Genomic DNA, 26,083 nt, shown 5'->3' with positions numbered 1-26,083 from the left:
CGCTTTCGTCAGGACCTCAGGGATTGGAGGAGGGCGGCACGCTCACGAGCAAGACGCTCCCTGAGCCCTGAATTTTGAAAGGATTCTGGCCCTTCTAGGAGTGAGGGTGCTTGAGTCTCAGCAGGATCCCGGCTGCCCTCTGAGTCAGCAATTAGCCCAAATGGGCAACAGACAGCAGAGGGCTATATAGCTGTGGGCTTTGAGAGAAGGCTTTGTGGAAGCAACTAGTCACTTACCTGACGTTCTAGCATCCACTTCGGCTTCTGAACCCCCTGACTCTGGCATTGAATTCTGGACCCCCTGACTTCGGCTTCTGAACCTCTGACCTACGATACCCGGACTGTGATTCGGTTTTGGCGCTTTGGACCCTCCTTGCTACCCAGCTACAGACCTTGGACTGCCCCTGGACTTCGCCTGACCTGGCCCCAGCCCGTGACAGTCTTCATGCCGGGAATGTTGCATGTCAATGCTCTAGCATTTTGGTTAAAAAGTTGATAGCAACCATAGAGTTTTGGCCAAAGCTAGAACATTGACATGCAACATGCCCAGCGTGATGAGATCACTTCCAGATGGCGCTGTAGGTCTTATCTGAGCATTCACATCTCTTCCTATTCCAGTTTGCAATGGTGAAATATGAAGGATACATCTCGGAACGGTAAAAGGGACTAGGTGGCAGTTAATACAATGCAGGAAGATTGTAAAGGAAGGTACAGAACTAGATCAGATACCAAGTAAAATGCTTGTGAGCTAGGCCATCACTGCTAATTTCCCATAGCATGAGAATATGACCCTGATTAAATTACATGCTGCTACCCCTATAAGTCAAATCTTGTTGGGAAAAAGGAACTTGTACACCAGCAGTGCCTACTGGTTATCACCCATATGATTTATGATTAGGATTGGCAGCTGTGGGTTGGGAAATACCTGGTGATTGTTGGGGTGGGATTTAGGAGGGGAGGGACTTCAGCAGGGTACAGTGCCTTAAAGCCCGGCCTCCAAAGCAGCTCTTTTCTCCAGGGGAATCAATCTGTATTGTCTGGAGGTCAGTTGTAATAGTGGGATTGGCAGCCCTACTTATGGAGAGCCAGTTTGGTGTAGTGGTTAAGTGCGCGGACTCTTATCTGGGAGAACCGGGTTTGATTCCCCACTCCTCCACTTGCACCTGCTGGAATGGCCTTGGGTCAGCCATGGCTCTGGCAGAGGTTGTCCTTGAAAGGGCAGCTGCTGTGAGAGCCCTCTCCAGCCCCACCCACCTCACAGGGTGTCTGTTGTGGGGGAGGAAGGTAAAGGAGGTTGTGAGCCGCTCTGAGACTTCAGAGTGGAGGGCGGGATATAAATCCAATATCATCATCATCATCATCTTCTTATGATAGCTGTGAAATTATCCTATCCAAAGTTACTGATTTCAATTTTTAAAAAATGTTCTTCCCCTCTAATTTCATCTCATCCAGAAAACGCAATTTTCATTTATTGTGTGTTTGATAGCAAAAGTGTTATCTCTATTAAACTTTATAATTAGTAGTTTCAGGGAAATACTGGGACAAATGACCACTCAAATAAATTGGCGCTTAAAAAAAAAAATTGAATGGCTTTTAGGGAAGTGGAGCTTGGTGTTTTTAAAGAAAATTTTCACTATAGGGTGCATACTGTACACAGTACAATGTTGAAAATATACATCTGTTGAAGCTTGAAATAAACCAGTTCAAAACTACATCAAATTACTCTTTCATTCCACATCCCCAAAGGACAGTTGCAACTGTGTACTGAAGATGAATAAATACAAAATACAAATGTATTTTATATTAAATATATTATATTAAATGCCACTAGAGTATTAATTCAATGTATAGTGCAAAATATTTTAACTTTAACCATTTATCATTTGCCATCGGAGCTGAGGAACTAGCTTGTAGCACTAATGACGAGAACTGATTGACTTTATTGACACAGATGTCATGAAGTTGAGGCATGTATTATTTGAAAAATAGATGAGATTGGGGGCTTAAAAATCAGAAATGATTGTGGGCCTGCATTGGAACATACTGTTACTCTATATTTACGTATCTTCCTTGTGATGGGATGCTGGTACAAAGAGTCTTTCTGCAGGACCAGTTAATGAGGCTCCAAATCATTCTAAATTAATATTTAATTCAATTTTCTGGAAAATAAAGTAGTACTGTGCTGTTGTGATTTTTTTTTAAAAAGAGAACTGATCAAAACTTTTTAAAATGGTTGCCATGCCAACCCTCAGAAACAACAGTCATCTTTATTAGTGTTACATTTTTGGAATAAAGTGGTAGAGAAAATAAAAATATTTGATCTAACCATTCCAGTAGATTTTAAATTTTTTTAATTTGATATCTGGCTTGATAAGTTGACGAGTAAAGATCAGAACTCTTTAATCTCGACAATGTTGGCAATAGCTCGCATGACAATTGCTAAAAATTGGAAACCCCCAAATACCCCCACGATTGAAATGCGGTATGATAAGTTTGGGAGGGACGGTGGCTCAGTGGTTAGAGCATCTGCTTGGTAAGCAGAAGGTCCCAGGTTCAATCCCCGGCATCTCCAACTAAAATGAGTCCAGGCAAATAGGCGTGAAAAACCTCAGCTTGAGACTCTGGAGAGCCGCTGCCAGTCTGAGTAGACAATACTGACTTTGATGGACCGAGGGTCTGGTTCAGTATAAAGCAGCTTCATATGTCCATATGGGACCAGTAGGTAATGGGAAAGACAATGGATAACCCTTTCTTTGAAAATGATGCTGATTTGGCTATAGATTATGATTTGCTTTGGGCCCCAGTTTTGAAATTCTTTGGGAATATTTCCATTTTGCCTAATAGAATGAATTGTATATGCGCCCCCTTGCCCAGATTGCCCGGAGGTATGGGCTGGGCTGTCATCAGTACGCTGATGACACCCAGCTCTATCTATTGATGGACGGCCGGACTGGCGATGTCCCTATAAACCTGGGCCGGGCGTTACAAGCCGTGGTTGACTGGATCAAGCTGAGTGGGCTGAAGCTGAATCCAGCGAAGACTGAGGTCCTTTGCATAGGTCGTGGCGGGCCAGGAGGGGAGATCTCCCTACCGGCCTTTGATGGTGCGTCACTGATACCAGTGCGCAGGGTCAAGAGCTTGGGAGTGCTACTGGAGTCTTCCTTGTCAATGGAAGCCCAGATAGCTGCCACTGCTAAATCCGCCTTTTTCCACCTTAGGAGGGCGAGGCAGTTGGCTCCCTTCTTGGAGCGTAGCAACTTGTCAACTGTGATCCACGCAACGGTCACCTCGAGGCTAGACTACTGTAATGCCCTCTACATGGGGCTGCCCTTATACCGAACGCGAAAACTGCAGTTAGTGCATAACACGGCGGCCAGGCTGTTAGTGGGACTACCTCGGTGGGAACACGTGCAGCCTGGGCTGCGGGAGCTGCACTGGCTGCCGGTTGTGTATCATGTTCGCTATAAGGTGCTGGTTATTACCTTTAAAGCCCTATATGGCCGAGGACCTGCCTACCTTAGGGACCGCCTCTCCCCATATGTTCCCCAGAGAGCACTGAGATCCAGTTCCCAAAACCTTTTAAAAATCCCTGGACCAAGAGAGGCTAGACTGAAAACAACGAGAGAGCAAGCCTTCTCAACAATGGCCCCCCGATGGTGGAATCAACTTCCAGAGGTTGTGCGAGCCCTGCGGGACCTGAATCAGTTCCGCAGGGCTTGCAAAACCACCCTCTTTCAGCTCTCTTTCAAGATAGAACCCGGCTAAATTGACTTTTAGCCATCTTATATATGACTGTGAATTGTAGCACCTTAATTATTAATATATAACAGCTGTTTTATCTAATTTTAACCTAATTTACAACTGTAATTTAATTGTATTTTAATTTGTCTTATTGTATTGCTTGTATTTTACTGAAATCATGGTTGTTCCATGTCTCTGAGCCGCCCTGAGCCTGCCTTTGGCGGGGGAGGGCGGGATACAAAAATAAATTTATTATTATTATTATTATTTCTTAATTCTTAATACCTAGCATATTATATATCATTTTTGTAAATTGTTTCTTATATGCATCCAGTGATCTAAATTGGACTTGTATGTTAGATTTATATTTTTATTACCTATTTTCCCTATGCTCCCTTTGTACTGGATTAGATTCAATAAAAATATGTAGCTTGCCCGTTCCTATTATTTCAGACCTAGTCAGGAAGGAAAAGTATTGAGAAGGAGGGTTCTGATCATGAAGTAACTAGAAAAGCAACTGATTGTTTCTACCCACAATAACACCACAATTAGCTGCAGCAAGGGCCGGTTCTAGATTTTTGAGGGACATGTAGAGAATTCCCAGGATTCCCTATCCCTCCTCTGCTCACTCCAAGCTCTCCTCTCATACCCTCCTCCTTTCCTACCCATCCACATGTGTCCTGCTTGCCTGTGCGTCCTTGCCCTGCCTGCCTCCCACTGCCCACTCTCACAGCTGCCTGCACGGCCTGCAGCCTTTGCACCAATGACATTAGTAGTGCAATGGAGTGCTACTAAGTGAGTGGGCACAGGGGGTGACGGTAGTGCGTCCTAGCAAAAGGCTGGCCCTGGCAGCTCCTCCACCTCAGATTACATTGACCCCGGCCCTGAGCTGTAGTTAGGTTCTACTGGGGGAGTACAGGATGAGGAAAGGAAAGGAAGCCTTGGGTTGAGGGAGGTATTATGGCCGAGGACCTGCCTACCTTAGGGACCGTCTCCTGCCATATGTTCCCCAGAGAGCACTGAGATCTAGTTCACAAAACCTTCTGAAAATCCCTGGGCCAAAGGAGGTCAAATTAAAAGCGACAAGGGAACGGGCCTTCTCGACAGCAGCACCCCAATGGTGGATCCAGCTACCAGAGGAGGTGCGGGCCCTGCGGGACCTTAATCAGTTCCGCAGGGCTTGCAAAACCGTCCTCTTTCAACTGGCCTTTTAAGGTGGAACCATTGCTTCAACATACAAATAATATCTATATGCACATCAAGACTGTAGCACCATAGTATGTTATTGTGGTTTTAAATTACTAATTTAATGTTGTTTTATGTGTAATGGTATTTTAATTGTCATTGTTTTGAATTTTACTGTTGTATCATGGTACAATGTACTATGTCTTGTGAGCCGCCCTGAGCCTGCTTCGGCGGGGAGGGCGGGATATAAATTAAAATTTATTATTATTACCATAGGGTTGATTTTTGCATAGCATTTCAGACTGAAATGCTATGCTGTATAGCAAATTTTGGGACTGAGGCAGGCAATGGTACTGAATGTGTCTTGCCTTGAAAATCCCATGAAGTCACTGTAAGTCAGCTGTGACTTTTTTTTCAACGGGATCGCAATCCCATCAGCTATGATTTGACGGCACTTTCCCCCACTACCATAAAGACAACAGTTTTGCCTTTCAGGTAAGGGCATCTCTTGATCCCACAGCCTCTAAACAAAACTGAATATATGTTGTGATCCAAAAATCTCTTGATCAAATTCTGGAATTTCTGAAGAATTTTCTGCTTTCTCTCTACCCACTTGATCCAATCTTCACGGGCCAGGTTGGCAACATTCTCTTGCATGTAGATTCAGCAGATTCTCTGTTACCTTTTCAGGTCTAACATGCATCTGCCACTGGTGTGAGAAAACAAACTTCACTTGTGAAACAGAGGGGGCATGCTGGGCTTCTGTCATGCTAATGAATGGCAAACAAGAGGTGGTGAAGACTTGCCTTTCCGTCCTGGAACTGAATGCAGAAGTCTTCTGCCATGGCTCAAAGAGCATCACCAGGAGGAAATGCTGCTACACAGACTTCTGCAACAACATAACTATCCATCTCCCCATAGGTAAGCAATGCTGCTTAAGTGCAAGAAGATCCACTATGAGTGCTTTTTGTGTTGGAAGGCATTATGGAAATTGGACCTGGGCCTTTTTAAAAAAAATACTGGATTCAAATCACAGATGTTGTTTCCCCCTCCCCCCATTCTTCTTTGCTAATTTTTCTTTCTTTCTGAAAACTGACTGGGTAGAATCCTTTGCCTCAGTTCCAACTATTTTGTATGGTGCTTGAGAGTTTGTGAACTTGTTCTTACAAGTTGATTGAGAGCTCCCAAGAAGCCTTTATCCTCTGCCACCATGTTTTGTAACAGGATTCTAATTTTCTGAATTGCTCTCAGGTTTACTGGGTTTTGTATTTTCTGTTCCTTATGCAGATGACCCCCCACACGGGGGGGGGGGGGAGGTATAACAGGCAAGAACACTGCCCTCTCTGCACAAGGGTTGAAGGCATGACAGAACTGCCCACCCTATAACAATAATGTGATCTAGATAAAGTTTTTCCAGTTAAGCTAGTCTGGTGTATTTATTTATTTTAGCAATAGACTGAAATGGGCCAAGATGATTTTTTCCCCTTTTGAAATCCATCAGATTGACAGGTGTGTCACATATCAAGTCAGGTCTTTCACTCATAATTCAAGCGTCTGCAATTAATTATCTTTGTTGGGTCCAGAACTTTACTGTTAATGTCTTGGTCCATGGAACAGGCAAGCTTAATGTTGGCTTGAGTCCATTTCCATCTATGACTTCAGTTTCTGGCCCTCTCCTAATTCATGAATTTTCTGTAAACAGCACATGACTGGTGATGGTTTAGAATCTCCTGGAAGACAGGAAATTCCTTTTGATCCCTCTTAATTATGCAATACAAAATATTTCTCTTCCCTGTATGCAATCAAAAGATAAAAGGAATCCTTTAGTCATACTCTAAAAGAATGTAAAAAGACTGTCTGAAGATATTCAACTAGTGGTATACTTTTGAGAATTTTTTCCTTCATTATGCCACAATAGGTGTATGTAGTGTATGCCTTGTTGATGCTGGTCTATATAGAATGTACAGTCGAATGTGTGGAAAAAGAGTGATGTTTGGGCAAACTATAATTGTATACAACAACAACAATTTTTATTTATATCCCGCCCTCCCCGCCAAAGCAGGCTCAGGGCGGCTAACAACATAATTCATACATTAATTATACAAGATATTTGAACAAATACTACTTAACAGTTTAATTAAAATTCTATTAAAAGGGCAGTCTTTGATGCAACGGACAAATAGATTTGCATATTGTTGAGGAGATGGTGTTTGCAACTCTGACAGCATTAATAGTAAATAACTAGCAACCTCTTCCCCTCCTGCCCCCAAGCTCCTGGCCTTACATATGTGTGAGACCTTGTGCTACAAGACTGTATGAGGAAGCCCTTTCACACCTTGCTTGGTGTCCAGACTGTTTGGCTGTCAGTCTTCAAAACACGCATTCGTTAATGATACGGATTGATTAAAACCTTTTGAAAGAGGTGAAGTACAAGAGATGCAACAGAGAATCCTTCAGTGAAGCCTTTCGTCTGAGTTAAGCCTGAAAGCTAGTGTCCGTTCCAAGATCAGATATAATCGCCAGTAGGAAAAGTTTCTTTTAGCCATTTACTGGAATAAACGATAGTGGAGACAAGCTGTTCTCTGCAAAGAAGTCCAGTGAAGCTGTAGGCCTTCTTTAAATCAGGCTTCAGCAGGGGATTCTGTCACAGTGAATGCTCAACATGGTATATTTACCATACTTTCTTCAGAACAAATTTGTTACGTGTTGTCAAAGTGCTGGTATTCTAAACTGTGTTGTCTGAATTGCATGTTGGCCTCAAGGCTTTTCCTCAGCAGGTCCGTCTCTTACTGCAGAGTAGTCACACTATATATAAATTATGTTCATGGCAAAGCTAATAAATCAGTAAGGATAGTTTGCCTTGGATGGAGTTTAAGGTTCCAAAGAGCCCTTTGCTAAAGGTAGCTTTTCGAGACAACTTGATGCTACAGAACCAGGTCTAGTGAGTTCCGTCTCCTTTCATTGGATTTATATCCCGCCCTCCACTCCGAAGAGTCTCAGAGCAGCTCACAATCTCCTTTCCCTTCCTCCCCCACAACAGACACCCTGTGAGGTGGGTGGGGCTGGAGAGGGCTCTCACAGCAGCTGCCCTTTCAAGCACAACCTCTGCCAGAGCTATGGCTGACCCAAGGCCATGCTAGCAGGTGCAAGTGGAGGAGTGGGGAATCAAACCCGGTTCTCCCAGATAAGAGTCCGCACACTTAACCACTACACCAAACTGGCTCTCATCCATTCCCCCTTTATCCACTTCCTGTTGCTAAAAATCTCTGGATGTTTATTTTCATACTGTGTTTATTTTGCTGTTAATGTTTCATTTTTGTTGACTTCATTCTTCAGTTTTAACTGTTGCTTTACAGCAAATGAAGAGATGAAAAGAATCAGTTTTTGTTTGCCCAAGAAGGGCTGAGGGGAATTCTGTTTAGAATCCTGTGGTACTTTGCAAGGACGCCGTGCTAGTCGAAGGCTTGTTCCGTCTGAAGACGACCAAGTCGCGTTGTCCTTAAAGTCAAAGTAATATCCGACTGATCTTGCACATTCTTGCAGGATGACAAGAGCACAAAGCAGATGTTTGTTGTACTCTGGTGTTTGGTTATGGTTGTTGGTCAGACCCATGCACTTGTGCTCCACAAATTGATTTCAAAATGGCGGCATGCATATGTGAATGGAAATTCTCGGAACATCAGAAAAAAAAGTGTACTCATCACATTTGCTCATGCCTATATGTCGATCAATGGTGAAAAGGGCAAACTCCATACTTGGGATTATTATGGTTTGAAAACATAACAGCCAATATTGTAATGCCCTTGAATAAAAACTTATGATGCAGACCCATTCGGAATAATGTGTGCTGTTCTGGCTGCTGACATCACAGAGCTGGGGAAAAAAAAATGCAAAGCAGGGCAACCAGCCGTTAGATGGCTGAAGCACCTTCCCAAGGAGAAGCCAGAGAGTCTGGGTTGTTTTCATCTAGAAAAAGTGGAAAGATGATAGAGGTTTATAAAATTATGCATGGGGTGGAGAAAGTAGATAGAAGGGAGCTTTTTCTACCTCTCCCATAATACTAGAATTTGGGGGCATGCAATGAAATTGTTGGGAAATAGGTTGAAGGCAGACAAATGGAAATAACTTTTTATGCAGCAAATAATTAAACTGGAATTCATTGCTGGGGAGATGGTGATGGCCATAAGCATAGATAAAAAGGGGGTTGGATGGATGGAGCTATGGAGTCAATTCCCGGCTACAAGCTATGGTAACTGAAGGGAAACTCCTTTTGCCGAGGCAGCAAACTTTTAAAGACCAGTGTTGGGAGAAAGCAGCCAGGGAGGGTCTCTGTCCACTGTTCATTTGGCCTTCCAGGGCAACTGACTGGCCACTGCATGAAACAGTTTGCCCGACTCGATGAACCATTGGTCTGATCCAGTAGACTGTTCTTATGTTCTTACAGTATGTGTCAGGTTCTGCTGGGGTCAGGTCTGAGTCCAGAGCTATCTCATTCTCCGGAGATGGAGGTGGGTAAGTGTCCCAGCATAAAAAAGGTAGTAAAGGTAGTCCCCTGTGCAAGCACCAAGTCATTATTGACCTATGGGGTAACATCAGAGTAGAGAAGAAGAAGAAGAATTGCAGATTTATACCCCGCCCTTCTCCCTGAATCAGAGACTCAGAGCGACTTACAATCTCCTATGTCTTCTCCCCCCACAACAGACACCCTGTGAGGTGGGTGGGGCAGAGAGGGCTCTTACAGCAGCTGCCCTTTCAAGGACAACCTCTGCTAGAGCTGTGGCTAACCCAAGGCCATTCCAGCAAGTGCAAGTGGAGGAGTGGGGAATCAAACCCGGTTCTCCCAGATAAGAGTCCACACACTTAATCACTACACCAGACTGGCTCCTCAGAGCAAGAGGAGGGGGTTTCTCTTCACCCAGTTTCCACCCTCTGCTCTGCCAATTTGCTATTCCCACCTGCAGGGGAATTCCCTGGCTGTTCCTGGGCACACCTTTCAAATGCTTCCTCAAGGGATGGCCAACCCTGGGCTCAGCCAGTCCCTCTTCCCAACCCAGTCTTGAGTAGTGACAGGCCCCTGGACCAATGGATACTTGCCTAGACTTGGTGAGCTAGCTGGCCCTTCCCCCTGGATGTCTTTAAAGAGCTGCCTGCCCTGCCCAACCTCCTCTAAGAAGTTTAGTGCCATCCTGCTCTCCCTGCCCCTTAGTCAGAGCTCCCCTGGGTAATCTCTGGTAGGAATTTCGGTGGGTTGGCTTCTGCTTCTGAGCATGCTGCTGAGAGCTGGCTTGGCTCTTTCAAGCTGGCTGACTCCTTAGTAGACTCCATCAAGGCCACATTCTGCTGCAACCTGACAGACAGCTTACCCAGCCTTGGGGTTTGCTGATGCAGCTTGCCTTCTATAGGGCTTGCAGTTTTCTGGGAAAAGTGCAGGAACAGATATATTGACTCCACTTCCTGAAGATGTGTAGAAGACTGTTGCCACACGCCACAAGTGGAGAACAACATCTGCAGATGGTTGATTTCTTTGATGCAATTGTGTTTTCCTTAGCAGAGGATTATATGATGACTAGCTATGCCTGTGAGTCCTTCTGTCACAGCACTGTTATTTCCCCCCCTTACTTCAGCATGGAATTGGTATAAGGTATTGACATGAACATATGAAGCTGCCTTATACTGAATCAGACCCTTGGTCCATCAAAGTCAGTATTGTCTACTCAGACTGGCAGCGGCTCTCCAGAGTCTCAAGCTGAGGTTTTTTATGCCTACTTGCCTGAACCCTTTTCAGTTGGAGATACCGGGGATTGAACCTGGGACCTTCTGCTTACCAAGCAGGTGCTCTACCACTGAGCCACCGTCCCTCCCCTTGGAGGTTGACTCTAAAAGGAGTCATGGTTGACTCTAAAAAGAGAAAGGAAGGTTTAGCCTGCATCACCACATCGCTGGATAGCACGCTATTGTGCTATAACAATTTGCAACTGTATTTTCTTGTGCAGACAAGACAAGCCATTAGTGAATGATGGCTATACTGCCACAATAGTGCAATATCCAGCAAAGTGCTTCATTCTGATGCTTCTAATTCCTGCCAGCAGATGGAGTCTGCTAAAACATTGTTAATAAAACAGTTAAATATAAAAAAATGTTCTGAAGTGCCCCTGTGATGAGATATTATAGGGTATTTTTATGGGATAATCTTCTGAAATGCATGTGCCCAGTAAAATACGGATATTTTGATTGCCTCAGCAAGAGTAAAAGCGGAAGGGAATACCCAGCCTCCAAAGCTTGACTGGCCATGGTTGCGCCCTATTTGATTGACCAGAAGTAAAGTGTGGGAGGTAGTTGAGGCCCAACCTCAATGTGTGTGTCATTGAATTATATCTCTACCACTTCCTCAATATGTATGTCACTGAATTAGATCTCTACCATTGATATTTTTATTTTGTCAGGTTTTCCAACATGAGGTATTGAATATAAGCAAATAACAAAGGAATTCAGTTATAAATAATGTTAACATTGCTGGTAAAATCCACATAATACAAAATCTGAAAAATGCAATCCGATGAGCACCAGCAGGAATGAGAGATATTGTGAGCCTGTAGTCATATTGCAAGAACATCATATCCTGGTAATAAGAGCTCAATGGAATTGTTTCCTGGTCAGCCATTAATTGTAATGCCGAGAACCAAGTCTCGACAATATTTCTGTGCTTTCCATAAAATGATGTTCAAGGAGGCTTGCTTCTACTTACTGCTAAATAAAGTATTGCTACAAAATTAACGTATCACTGCAATTGTATTATGATAAAACTGGGACATGTTTTGACTATATGTTATCTAACTTCTCAAGATACCGTTGTGTGTTTAAAGTGCTTGTCAAGTCACAGCAACTTATGGTGATCCCAGCAAGGGATTTTCAAGGCAAGTGAGGAACAGAAATGGTTTGCCAGGTCACCCAAAGTGGCCAGTTAGGTAATATAGTATAAAGCAAAAAATATAACTAGTACCTATAAAAAATAGACATTTTAAGGAGAATTGGGACATTAGGAGAGCCAGTTTGGTGTAGTGGTTAAGTGTGCGGACTCTTATCTGGGAGAACCGGGTTTGATTCCCCACTCCTCCACTTGCACCTGCTAGCATGGCCTTGGGTCAGCCATAGCTCTGGCAGAGGTTGTCCTTGAAAGGGCAGCTGCTGTGAGAGCCCTCTCCAGCCCCACCCACCTCACAGGGTGTCTGTTGTGGGGGAGGAAGGTAAAGGAGATTGTGAGCCGCTCTGAGACTCTTCAGAGTGGAGGGCGGGATATAAATCCAATATCTTCATCTACCTCACAGGGTATCTGTTGTGGGGGAGAAAGGGAAAGGACATTGTGAGCCTTTCTGAGACTCTTCGGAGTGGAGGGCGGGATATAAATCCAATATCTTCATCTACCTCGCAGGGTGTCTGTTGTGGGGGAGGAAGGTAAAGGAGATTGTGAGTCGCTCTGAGACTCTTCGGAGTGGAGGGCGGGATCTAAATCCAATATCATCATCTTCTTCTTCCTCTGCAGAGTCTGCCTTCCAACCCTGTTTAGCTTCCAAGATCCGATGAGATCAGATTATACCCCAAAACACCTTCACTATCTAGTTAATAAACTACTTAGCATTGTAACTGCTCACTACCCACACATTATCTTCTGGGTAATATTTCCTTATTTTTCAAGAACTCTCCAAAAATCATGGGTTTTGAAAGACATGAGCAAAGCTCACACCCTTATTTTGGGAACCATTTAAAATGCGACACCCAAGAACACTCAAAGATGTCCATTAAAGACCTTTGTGAGATAAGCAAATTGTCTCCTTAGAATCAGAGAGTTAGAAGGGACTTCCAGGGCCATCTAGTCCAACCCTCTGCGCAATGCTGGAAATTCACAAATACCTCTGCCCACACACACCCCAGTGACACGTAAGAAAGGGAACGTAAGAAAGGGCTACAAGAACCTTTGCTCAAGGTAGACCTCAGAGTAATAGGCAAAAGAATGCATTTTCTTGCCCTGTCAGGTTAAAAGCAAGAAAGTCACTGTAGCTCAAAGAGTGCAGGGCAGCAAAGAAAAACTGATGAACAGCATGGTCTGCTGGAATTTTAATGACAAGAGAACAGACTGTTAATATGTTTCAGTGTTTGATCTGAAGCACAGACACAAACAACCACTGCTGTTCTGAAGTTTACTGAAGCTAGTGCACAAGAAACAACTAGGGGGAAAGGTCACTCAAAGTGACCAGTTAGGTAATATAGTATAAAGCAAAAATATATAACTAGTACCTATATAAAATACACATTTTAAGGGGAATTGGGACATTATCTTGTGCCACTGATAACTGAACATGTTCCAGGTTCTCAGTATCAAATCCCAAAATTTATCCTATAGGTGGCTGGTCGGCTCACACACTAGTATGCACTGCAAGCCGTGTGTGAACTGAATAACTTAGCACATGATTGTGCTAAGTTCAGCCACCCCTGTGAAAATCCCCAAGAGGGATGGTTAGGAACTGGCATGGTTGAAATCAAGGCAACCTTGTATGAAAGCTCTTCCATGTCCTCTGCTTAAAGCAGCCTCAAGAAACCTGATTACGAGCACAGGAGCAAGACATTAAGTATAAATAAATCAAGTTACTGCAATTCGTATGATTAGATGAGTCCTACATAGCATAGTGAGATGCTGCCAGTCGGTGTTGAAATCTGGGCAAGACAGATCATTGGTCTGACTCAATATAAAGCAGTGTCTTATATTTTCAGTGGTGAATACTCCCTATTTATCATTTAGTCATGAGAACATTCCCCGAGTGATCAGCAGGGCTTGAACAAAGGCCATGGCATATCTCCACAAAGTTTATCAGAAGAGGACTCCTTGCTTAACTCGAGATAAAGATCACCTTTAGTAGCACATATACTCAAATCCCTGCTGCTGTGGAATGGTTGACCCAACAAATTGCACAGCTATTAAGAGATTTTAGAGTTCCTCTTTGGCAAACAGCAGCAACCAAACAGTTGCTCAGCTATCCAAAGGGTTTTTAAATCCAAACAATATCTTTTCCAGACAATAAGAGACCTTCAACATCAGTCTAAATCACTCGCACTGATGTTAGTGAATGTTGGAACAAAGCTCCGAACAGAAAGGACCATTCAGGCCTCCATAACAGGTTAAGCTGAATACATCCCACCAGCTAAATATTGTAAACCAGCAGGAGCTTCAGAATCACTTCTTTCTCAATCTGGTGGTTTACTGAGACTCCAAGCAGGCCACATTCCATCACTGCATTTAGCTTCATGAATCCCTAGCATGAGCATGTCTAATATAGTTGCTTAGTATCAGTGCAGCTGCACAAGGCTTTTAATTCTGCATAGTGCCATCTGATGCAAATGGAGGGGTGTAACTATGTTAAGGACCTCCCTGTTGGATTTCTTTTTTGCCATCTAGTCACACCTGACTTACGATGACTCCTAGTGGGGTTTTCAAGGCATGAGATGTTCAGAGGTGGTCTGCCATTGCATGCCTTTGTGTCATGACCCTGGTATTCCTTGGAGGACTCCCATCCAAATACTGATCAAGGCTTACCGTGCTTAGCTTCCAAGATCTTACAAGATCAGGCTTGCCTAGGCTATCCAGGTTAGGGTCACTGATAGACCACTCAGCATTCTTGCAATGCCAGCTGTTAGCACAGGGAGTCTATGTACTTTGAGTGGGAAGGGTTGAAGGCAAGCAACTAACTCACAGTCATGATCCACTGGCTATTCGCAGATGACAGAATGCCCCACCCTCATCCTAAGAAGCTGTGACTTTATCAGAACAGGAAGCAGAATGTGAATCATTTCAGGTGCCAGCTCTCACCTATCTTCAGTAGATCATTACTGCAATGTTTTAAACTGCAAGGGTTTCTAAAAAAGCTATGTAATGGTGTAGGGATGATCTACACATTATTATGATGCAGATTTAATCTTCATCACCTAGTATATCATGGGAACCATTTAAGGTTTAATTATTGATTGATTGATTTGATTTTTAAACCACCCATTCCCTGTAAGCAGGGCTTGGGGCAATATACAACAATAAATAAACAACATATTATTAGGTTAAAGCATTACAATAAAATATCAGTCAAATTTCTCAGACGGCAATCTAAATTTCCAATTATGCTACCATCTTTTTTTTGGGGGGGGGGGCGGGGTGACCAGCCAGATGAATGCCATTGTGGTCCTCAACCAAATGAATTAGGAAAGGAGAAGACAATACATGGATGAAGGGCAAAGTTCACCAAGAAATGAATTAGGGAAGGAGAAGACAATACATGAATGAAGGGCAAAGCTCACCACAAAGTTCCACACGCTCCTTTTAGATATTTTTAAGATTCAATTGCATAGTTTTGGTTATTGTTAATATCCCCATAATAACTAGAAATGAACACAATTCTAAGGATCAGTCTTATGTGGCTGCTGCCTTCCCTAAATGGCACCCCAGATGCCTAGCAGCTTTCATGGGTTGATTTGGGGATGGAAATCAAGAAGATCTCTTGCTCTGCTAATTCCATCTCTATTGTCCCCTCCCAAGCGAGACAGAAAGCAGTGAATCAGAACATCCATTCTTTTCTAGTCTCTAATTCAAACCACATTAGCGCTACATGGAAAAAAGGATAAACAATCTGACAATCATTCTTTCTAATCTGACTGATTAAGGATATTTCTATTAGTACAACCATGTGGTTTCCACAACATACTCCAAAAAGTGAACATGTGTGACCTATTTATTAAATTTGCACATCCCAAACTAATGTTAGTATCTCCTGTATTTCTTCTGGATTTTTTCCTTAAAAATCAGAACATAAGAAAAAGGTATAAAACAAAGATCTATACCTGGGTACCGTCATTATTGATAGCATTTCTGTAGCATCCTATGAAAAATGGCTGTAGCTTTTTGGAGTATGTCGTGGAAACCACATGCTCAAAGGTCAAGCTATTGACCTGATAAAAATCCTCTCTCAGCAGTTTTTAGTGCAACATTACTTTGCATTAAATGCTGCTTTCATTAAAAGTTGAAAATATAGGGGCTTCAACAATCTAAGTAAATGACTCACAAGACAACCCATAAGAAACACCTTCCTGGGAGTAAGCCTCACTGAACAGTCTGAGTTGACCTGCACAGGACTGCACACAACCCTATGGGGTCATGCCCCAATGAACGCAGTGGATTTTAGTTCTGCATAAGCATGCCTAGCATCAGGCACAGGAGAGGAGAACGGGAGGAGTCTTGGAACTCACGAATACCTTCTCAAAATAGCTTAAGAAGCACGCAGAAGCCACATGGAGCAATTTATGTTGCTGTTAACAAGACCTGCCAGAGAAAACAAGAGAATAAACAACTCTGAAGGCACTGCATTTTATTTATGCACTCTACACATCTTTTCAGGACATACTGTGGTCCATAAATCTATTTTTCATTGCAGTGTAGCATATAAATGTTATTTCAGTGCTGCTTCAGTTTTGATTTGTGTGTCTGTGTGTTTTCAAGCAAATGCTCCAAGTACAAGGAGCAGAATAATTTGGGGCTAAGTTAACCCAATACTCCCAAACACCCTGCACAGCCCCTCCTCCCCAGAGTGACTGAAGCAAGAAGAGGCAGATTTAGGGTGGCCAGGTCCCTCCTGGCAACCGGTGGGGGAAAGAGGGACTTATGAGGAGGAAGGAAAAGACCTAGGCCTTATTATGATGTTGCACGGGAAGTGAGATTACCACACCAACAATGTCTGGGTTATGTTTTAGTACTTGGGCAAAAACTTTATGATAAAACTAGCTGGGGATAGGGCCTGGCAGGGGACCCATGCCTCCATGGGGGGGGGGGGGAGGGTCTTGCAGTCCTAGGCATGTAATTGAACTGAATTCTAGATTTGTGTGCTTAGAATCATGTGCAACTGTTGAAGGGGCCATAGCTCACTGGTGGTGTATTTAGTTTGCATGCAGAAGGCCCAAGGTTCAATCCTTGGCATCTCCAGTTAAAGGACTGGGTAGACAATCCCTGTCTAAGCCCCTGGAAAGTTGCTGCCAGTTATCTGAAGGCAATTTGGCTAACAGGCTAACCATCCAGTGTATTGGGAAAAACGTAGCCAACTAGGGAATTATTTTCACTGTTGGTGGGGCTGCGTATTTATAAATAAATTCTGGTCAGAAATAATAGCACAGATGAAGAAGATCACAGGCCAATATGTAAATTTAAAATCCTCAAGATTGGTTTTAATCTCTATTTTATTAGCAGCAGCTCAAATTGCAGTAACTTCCAAATGGAAGGTCAGTTCAGCTCCTACCTTGTTGACTTGGTATGATAAAGTCTGTGACCAATTTATAATGGGGAAAACTGCGAATAGCTTAACCTGGTGCTGTTCTAGTAATTATCTAGTAATCAACATTTCTGTAAGCAAACAAAAATATGGGGTGTGCAGTCTTGCGGGTGACATGACAGTGAGTTGGTTCCTGGCTAGCATTTCCATGAATGCAAGGACTTGCAGTTCTCTTGCTTCTACCCTTCTGTGAGGGCCACCCAATCAGGTGCTTGAGGGACCTTTGGGCCTATGGTAATCTCACCTCTTCCTTCCCTCACACACAGGATTTTTCTTCTTTCTGTCTGTCTTTCTGAGCAGCCCCTATGTCTATTTTCTTGTTAGTCTATGACTGCCCCACCCACCCAAGTCAGAAGGTGATTTTGTCTCTTCCCTCAGTTAATGTTTTCTTTAACTCAGAAGAGAAAAGGTCAAATGGAATTGGGGTAGGATGTATGAAGAGAACAGATGATAAAAACTGAGGTAACTTTAGAAGGCAAGAATGTACAGTAAAGTTCCCCAAATCTTTCTCTTTGCACAGACCAGGGACCATTCCTCTTTGAAGAGCTATCTCCCTTTTCATTGGGCAAGGTTTACTTCTTTTAACGGAAAGCAGTTTCCCTTTTCAGCTTGAATGGGGATCCTCAGAGCTTTTTTTGTAGCAGGAACTCCTTTGCATATTAGGCCATACCCCTCTTATGTAGCCAATCCTCTTGGAGCTTACAGGGCTCTTAGTTCAGAGTCTACTGTAAGCTCCAGGAGGATTGGCTACATCAGGGGTGTGTTGCCTAATATGCAAAGGAGTTCCTGTTACAAAAAAAAGCCCTGGGGATCCTCATTGATCTACTCACTCCTTCTGCCACTTTCTCAGTCCACAATCAGGGCTAAACTATCTCTTCTTCAACTGTCAGTTCCCAACTGTCATTTCTTAACTGATGGTCTCCACAGAATCCTGTTTGACAGCCTGTCACTCAAAGGTTCTTGGACTCTGTGAGGCATTAACCCTTGATAGTCTGTCACAGGGCTCCACAGTGTGTGTGTGTGTGTGGGGGGGAGAGGTGAGAGTGTTCCCCTGTGCAGACAGAAGTTCTTCCACACATAGAAAATGCTAGTTAGAATCTAAACTTCTGGTTTGTAGAACATTTTTAGAATCTATTCATTCACTCAAATGTCCAAATCACTGCTTTAGGCTTGGAGCCTATTTCTATTAAATAAATGTATGTTAAAAGAACTGTTGAGTTACAAAAACATGTTTTTTCTGCTAATTATCGGAATTGGATTAGTGTTGCTGCATATTGTTTGCCTTTAATGTACCTGGCATTTTGGAGGACTATATTTCAGCTGCCTAGTAATTTCCTCTCCCATTGCTTAAAAATAGTCTTCATTCACTTACCGTGATCATAGCTTCATGTAGTACTTTAAACCCATCAGGCAGTTGCCAGAGCATTTTGTTGACGGCACATTAATTTGTGAACAACTTCTGATTTTGAGCAGTCAGTAAATAAATAGCTTTTAAAATAAGGACTGCAAAATCCATTTCATTATTGTTGTTGTCCATTTAGTAGCATCTGTTAATCAACAAGAGCATAATTTTTATGCTCCTTAAGAAACACAGTGATGATGCAATGCGGGGTCTTGCTTCATCTGACTGAGATCATGCCAAAGTTTTATTTGACATGTGCTACTCATCTTTTAATTGTATTTCTACCACATTTTATGAGTTTATCCTTACCATACCTTTGGTCCCTCTGATGAACTGGGGCATCTCTGTTGTAAAGTTAAAAAAAAAATAGAATTAGAACATCCCATCTTTTGAACTCTGTTTCTCAGGCATTTTCTCTTGTTTCCCCTCTAGATGGAGGCATTCATCTCTTGAGCAAACTCTCAGGGGACAAGTGTCTGAAATCCTGAGCGTTCTTACTTAGACGTTAAGTTCAATTAAAGTCAGTACCCAGACTTCCACAAAAAAAAGTATTAGGCTGCAATGGAACAGCATTCTCCCCACCCCAATGTTTTGAGTACTATAAAAATTGAATTGACTTGAGTGCTAATACTGAAAATAGTTGTTTGGGCTTTTTTTGTAGCAGGAACTCCTTTGCATGCTAGATCACACCCCCTTGATGTAGCCAGTCCTCCAAGAGCTCACCGTAGGCCCTGTAAGAAGAGCCCTGTAAGCTCTTGGAGGATTGGCTACATCAGAGGGGGTGTAGCCTAATATGCAAAGGAGTTCCTGCTACAAAAAAAGCCCTGGTAGTGTCAAAGTTAGAAGCTTTAGTAGGTTGCTCCTTCCCACCATTGAAGGCAACTTTTCCATTACAAACAGAAGAGGAAATGCCAGTTTTTAAAAACCAGTGTTCTCACATCACTGTGGACATTAAAGAGGACAGAAACTGGGAATTCAGAAGTAGGACATGACATATTTTAGTGTGATGCCCTTAAATATCCACATGTAACGATGGGTCTGGCTGTATATCTGTTTTATACCACCAGAGTGGTTATGTCTTCCTCAGAGCATTGAACACAGCACAGTGTGCGGGGCTGCTCACTAGAAACCCTGCTAGAACAGCACTGTCTAGATATCTCTGGCAAGAGGTGGTGGTTTAACTAGCATGACTCTGTGCTATGGATATGACTCGATGGTTGACTAATTTTGGAATGTGAATTAAAACTCCTGACAAACACGTTGAGGGGCAATATGTTTAAAAGAACAAAAGGTAATACTTCGTTCTATGAGCAAATTGTGAAATTCACTGTAAGTGGATGTAGTGATGGCTGTGAGCATCCACAGTTTTAAAGGGAATCAGATTCATGGAGGATAGGTCCATCGGTGGCTGCTAGCTAAGATGACTAAAGGGAAATCTCTGCATACCAGTGCTAGGAGGCAACATTTGGGAAAGGCCTTGGCCTCTGAGTCCTGGCTGCTATCCCTTCAAGGCAACCGGTTGGCCCCCATGTGAAAAAGGATGCTGGGCTAGTTGGCTGAGTTGAACAAAGCAGGAGTCAAGTTGCACGTTTAAGACCAACCAAGTTTTATTCGTAACGTAAGCTTTCGTGTGCTCTCTAAGCACACTTCATCAGATGAGGGGATCGGGTATTGTGGGCTGAAATACAAGCAGTTTGTTGGTTAAGTATGCAGACTGATCACATGATAAACCAGTGAGACTTGGCCATTTGGTCTGGATAGCCATAAAAGGCAATAAAGTCCTCTGCCTATTGATGTTTTTGTAATTTTAGGAGACTCACAAAAGGGCGTGTATTTCCTAGTTGTAGGAAACAGTTAGCAATGAACAACTGATCTGAGTTCTGGTTTTATCTTACGTTATTTTTTTCCTGCCCCAATCTCAATGTTTATAGGAAATCCTCCCTAAATGCTTTCTTTGATCAGACAAAAGAGTGTGTGGGTGTGTGTGAGAGAGAGAGTGGGTGAGCAATACAAAGTTGTATATGCTGCTTTGACATTCCTAATTTTTAGACAACTGGGAGGAGAGGGGCACTAACAGGGGAACACAGTACATGTTGCACATGTAAGATTTTGGGGTGTGAATGTGATGCTGGCCATAGCTGGAAGTACTTGCTAGTGCATGCATTCCATACATACTCCATTGTGTTAAAATACAATGTGCTGGTACATCCACTTAGTCCGTTTGCTTGCCAGATGCAAATAGGCTGAGACTAAGGTAAGTGCAGTTAACTATGACAGGGTGCAAGTAGAATGTCTGGTTGGGTAAGCACTTTATTCCTCACCAGCAATTGGGCCTTGGTGATAGGCTTATCGACAGGATGATGTTCTATACGTTCAGGGATTTGTTTATTGAAACGGAGTATTTAGCTGCAAAGTCACAGCAATTTACTAAATTTAGGGCAGTAGGTGTCACTATGCCATTGTGTATTCTGCCACTGAGGCTGACCTATAACCTTTGCTCTTTGTATTTATTCTGATGTCATCGTATGTTTTTTTGGGTTTTTTTACCAAGAATTTTCTGGCCCTTTAAGAGAATTTCCAAGGTACCATTGCAACACATCTGCGCGCTTAGATAAAGTTTCCCCCACAAAAAAATGCTTGTTTGTTTGCATGAATTTAATCTGGTTAAAGCAAAATATATTTCACCTTTATGCGGTGTCCAAAAGTGAAGGATTGAAACTAGGATGAGATGAACTGCCATTGATCCTTCCTTCTGGTACAGCAGTCTTTCAAGACGGTCATTGTTAAACTGGGCATGCCTAAACTCTTTCTTGTTGGCTTGATTTCCTCTACTGAATCTTCTCTCGTGACATTTCTTCAGTCATGGTGGTCTGTGCAGACATGAGTTCTCCCAGGCTGCTGACAAAGCCTGAGAGACCAAAAGCCACATGGGAAGTGCCCACGCTACATGAGCATCACCTGGATGTCACATGGGTATAGGCGGAGTTGAAGCATGAGATCTTGCCACATGGTTGTAATATCCATGCTGTGTGTTCAGAGAGAATTGTATTATAAGCCATTTTGTCCAGGTCACTATCTGTTTGATTACTGTATGCTGGTTATATTTGGATGGTGCAGGCTAGGCTGATCTCATCAGATATTAGATCTCATCAGGTCATGTATTTGGATAGGAAACCACCGAGGAAGTCTAGAGCTGCTACACAGAGGCAGGCAATGGCAAGCCACGTCTCTTCATTTCTTGCCTTGGAAACCCTATGGGGCCACCACAGGTCTGCTGCAACGTGACAGCATTATCCACCACCGCAGTGGTTAGCATAAAATAAGCAATAAAGACTTTTCTTTTCTTCTGCTTCTGCCCTTACATTTCATTTGCGTCTTATAGCAGGTTCCTTCACGTCCAGAAACCAGACTTTTACTCATAGCAGATCTTCTCACCGTAGGATCCCCCTTTAGCATACTCAACCTTGTACTTTCCTCCTCTCCTCTGAGAGGAGATATTGATCTGCTTCGTTTTATTATCATTACCCTTAGTTTTGTCATTTACCCTTTTTTGAGAATATGATGAAGACAGTATTTGACAAAGGGAGCCTTGACTCCCAGAAGCTTAAAACCCGAAAATCTTGTTGTACTGTAAGGTGCTGCTGGACTCAAATCTAACCTTTTTGAGAAATACTTTTAAAGAGTGATGCAAGGTTCTTCATCAAAAAGTTCAGTGTTTATGTACAGAGAAATCACTGTATTGACTTCTGAAGGGCTATCATGCATATAGCCAAATCCACATGGGAGGGACAGTGGCTCAGTGGTAGAGCATCTGCTTGGGAAGCAGAAGGTCCCAGGTTCAATCCCTGGCATCTCCAAAAAAGGGTCCAGGCAAATAGGTGTGAAAAACCTCAGCTTGAGACCCTGGAGAGCCGCTGCCGGTCTGAGAAGACAATACTGACTTTGATGGACCAAGGGTCTGATTCAGTATAAGGCAGCTTCATATGTTCATATGTTCACATACTGCATTTGTCAACCAGGTGAAGTCATTTAGCCGGCACCAGATCTTGAAATGTAGCCATGGCTAGAGCAAGGAGGAGAAGGGCATGGTGGGAAAAAGATATTGGGTAGGATGCAAGTAATTGGGGAGGGGAGAAGGAAGGAAGAAAACTGCATTTCCCTACTTCTGCAGTTCCTTACGGATTCTTCTCTTGTATATTGTAAATCCTTTCAGTTACTGCCATGAAAATGAGCACTGGGTTGGATCCAACCAGTTTTGCCACTATTGAAGAAGGGAGGAGAGAATGCCCTTTGACCACCAAAAAAGGCTATGTAGAGGATCATGGGAATTGTCTGGACAAAAGCCATGTTGGACAGGGGTTGTAATAAGAAGGGGAATTGAACTAGATGGAGAGAAAAAAAACTGGCAGGGTCCAATCCACTGAAACTTTTCTAGAAATGGCGGACTGCAAGTTGAATGTGTTCTGCCTTTTTCCTCCCAAGATGAAGACTCTTCAAGGAAACCAACACTGAGACCAGTGGAAATGACAGTGATTATTACCATACCAGTATGTGTCTTGTCTGTAGCTGTCCTGCTGACTTTGTATGCATATCAAGGCCACCACTGCAGATTCAAGAAGAAAAAAAGGCCAAACGTTGAAGAACCACTGTCAGAATGCAGTCTGGTGAACCCTGGCAAAACTCTCAGAGATCTGATTTTTGACATGACAACATCAGGTTCTGGATCTGGTACGTGAAAGTGTTCTGTAGAATCACTTGGGACTTCCGTTACTGTGTAGACGTTTTGCCGATACGCATATAACAGAAGGGGATTGCAGTCTTGCAGCGGTATATTTATTTTATTTAGATATTCCTACTTCACTCTGTCCCTCCCAGGGGAGGCTCAAAGCAGTTTATATCATTGTTCTTCCTCCCACTGTTTATATAAAACAACAACCCGGTGAGGCAGGTTAGGCTCAACAGTTAGTCAAAGTCACACAGCAAGCTCAGCAATAAGCCAAAGTTATGGAGCGAGCTTCCACGGCAGAGTGGGATTTTGAACCCCCAAATCCTAATCTGGAAAGCAGAAAGGAGTCAGGAAACACACAACCAGGATTTATACACAACTACCAGGATATGTGTCTTCTGGATGAGCTGTAGTTAGTTGTACAAGCCACATTTTTATTTTTAAAAATGCACCCTGTGTGTCTTTCACAGGAAAGACATATCTGGGTATTTTTGCAGCTGTCTAAAGGAAGGCAAAGTGGGCTTCATTCTAAAGTGCCCTTCTGCTCATGGAAGGGGCACTTGTGGATCCAACCCAAAGGCCAGGTAATAGGCTTCAACTGTTCGTATTACTATACTGTGTGGGAAAAGCCATCCTTCCATGATGAAAATATCCTACATTTTAATCCTCTAACCATTTGGTTTCAAATCCATCAGTCAACGAGGATTTTAGAAACTCTTATCTTCCCACATATAGGACCTATAGGAGAACGTGGATAGGAGAACGTAAACTCTCTGGTATTTTAAAATCTGACCAAAAGCCAAATGTGGAAGAGGATCATGACGTTCTAGCTATAAAGAAGCAACAAAAATAGCAATTGAACAGTCTCCGGAAGACTATTCTTTTACATTTGTGACAAACAAAATGTGTGTGTGTGGGGGGGGGGGGGGTTGCTTCAAAGGTCAGACTCATGTTGACAATTCTTGGGCACTTTCTGAGCCAAAAACTTTAAAACTAGTTTTGAAATGAGTGCAGATTAATATAAATCTTCTTGCTTAACACAGTGACTTCACAATCAAGAGAAGATGAGCCTGAAATCTCATTTCTTCTAATCTGACAGTCTTCAAACTCTGAATGTCCTTAGACAGGGTCAGTCTGTAAACCATTGTCCTTAAAACAGAAGGTATTAGTGTCACTGTTGGTCACGACCTGTGAGCAGCATTGGCCAACTTCTAATATTACCTGGGCTACTTCTAAAAAAGCAGTCTGGGGATGTATGACCATAACATTCTACCTGTTCAATAGTCTAGTAACTAGTCCGTTCTTCTCCACAGCTGACTATAGTTCTGAGATTAACAGTACTAAGCATATATATTATAAGCCACCGGCCGCCCACACGGCCCCAGGGCCAACAGGGTGGGGGCATCCAATTTGGCCTCCCCCTGCCCCCCTGTGGCACCTCCTCCTCCTCCCCCCCTCCTGCGCAGCCTTGCCACCCCCCCATTTTTATGATTTTAAGGCCAGGGAAGGGGCTGTGAAACGCCTCCCAGGCCTACAACCCCACCATCCCGCAATCAGGTGATCGGCAAGGGAAACACTTTCGTCACCACTGCTGTGTTTTCCCCACTGATCAGCTGATTGGCGGGTCAGCCTGGGAGGCATTTCACGACCCCTTGCCGGGCTTAAAATGGTGAAAATAGGGGTAGGAGGAGATGCCATGGGGGGGCAGGGCAGCGAGCCTGTGCGGTCCTTTGGAAACAGGCTGCGGCCCGGTACTGGTCCCCGGTCTGGGGGTTGGGGACCCCTGTTATAAACCGTGGAATAGAAATCTGCAAGTGGGGGACCTGCAAGGACTTGCGGGAGGGCATCTTATTTCCCCCTCCTCGAGTATTTTTTCTTGCCCTTCCCAGAAAGTCCTCATAGTTTCTCTCCCTTTTTTGCTTTCTTCCCATCCACCAGCCACAATCTACTTACCTTTATCTGCTTTTCATTTTCCTTCCTTCCCTCTTCCTGACCCCAGGAAAACTATGGCCCTGTGTTGTTGTTATCTTCCCACATATAGTACCTATATCATTTTGGGCCCAGTTGCACAGCGTAGGCCTCTGGCGCCGACTGAGTTGCACTGTGGGGAACTCACAAGAAACTGTGAAAGGTTACCTTATTTGCCCCTGTATCCCCCTCCCCACATTATTTCTTTTCTGTATTCCTGGAAGCCTTCATATCCTTAGCTTTCCGTGTTTCCTTCTCTGCTTTCCACCCATCCACCAACCAACCAATCTACCTTTTAACTGCCGCTGTGTTATTTTACACTGGGTTGTCAACCATCAGGTGGGACCTGGAGGAATCCCAGAACTACAGTTGATCTCCAGACTTCACAGATCAGTTCCCCTGGAGAAAATGGCTGCTTTGCATAGTGTTACATCATGCTGAGGTCCCTCTGCTCCCGGACCATGCCCTCTCTAGGCTCTGCCCCTAAATGTTCAGGAATTTCCTAACCTGTAGTTGCAACCCTATCCTCCCCTTTTTTCCAAAAGGGAATCAAGACAGCTTAGATCATTCTCCTCTCCTCCATTTTATTGTTAGCACAACCTGTGAGGTAGTCTAAGCCGAGGGTGTTTGACTGGCCCAAGGTCATCCAGTAAGATTCCATGGCAGAGAGGGGGCTTGAACCTGCATTTCCCAGATCCCAGTCTAA

General features: G+C 43.4%; 1 protein-coding gene across 1 annotated transcript in view; it reads left to right on the top strand.

Moving 5' to 3' along the window:
* The window catches only part of ACVR1C (activin A receptor type 1C), a 65,326-nt gene that overhangs the window by 14,338 nt on the left and 24,905 nt on the right, over positions 1-26,083 (top strand). The window contains exons 2-3 of the mRNA XM_060257361.1: positions 5,616-5,846; positions 23,166-23,411. Coding sequence (XP_060113344.1) covers positions 5,616-5,846; positions 23,166-23,411 — 477 coding nt within the window. The remainder of the gene's footprint in view (positions 1-5,615; positions 5,847-23,165; positions 23,412-26,083) is intronic.

This window comes from Heteronotia binoei, chromosome 16 (assembly GCF_032191835.1).
Source record: "Heteronotia binoei isolate CCM8104 ecotype False Entrance Well chromosome 16, APGP_CSIRO_Hbin_v1, whole genome shotgun sequence".
In the NCBI taxonomy this organism is placed as follows: Eukaryota; Metazoa; Chordata; class Lepidosauria; order Squamata; family Gekkonidae; genus Heteronotia; species Heteronotia binoei.
Note: the sequence above shows the minus strand (reverse complement) of the source record. Positions and strands in the feature narration are given on the sequence as shown.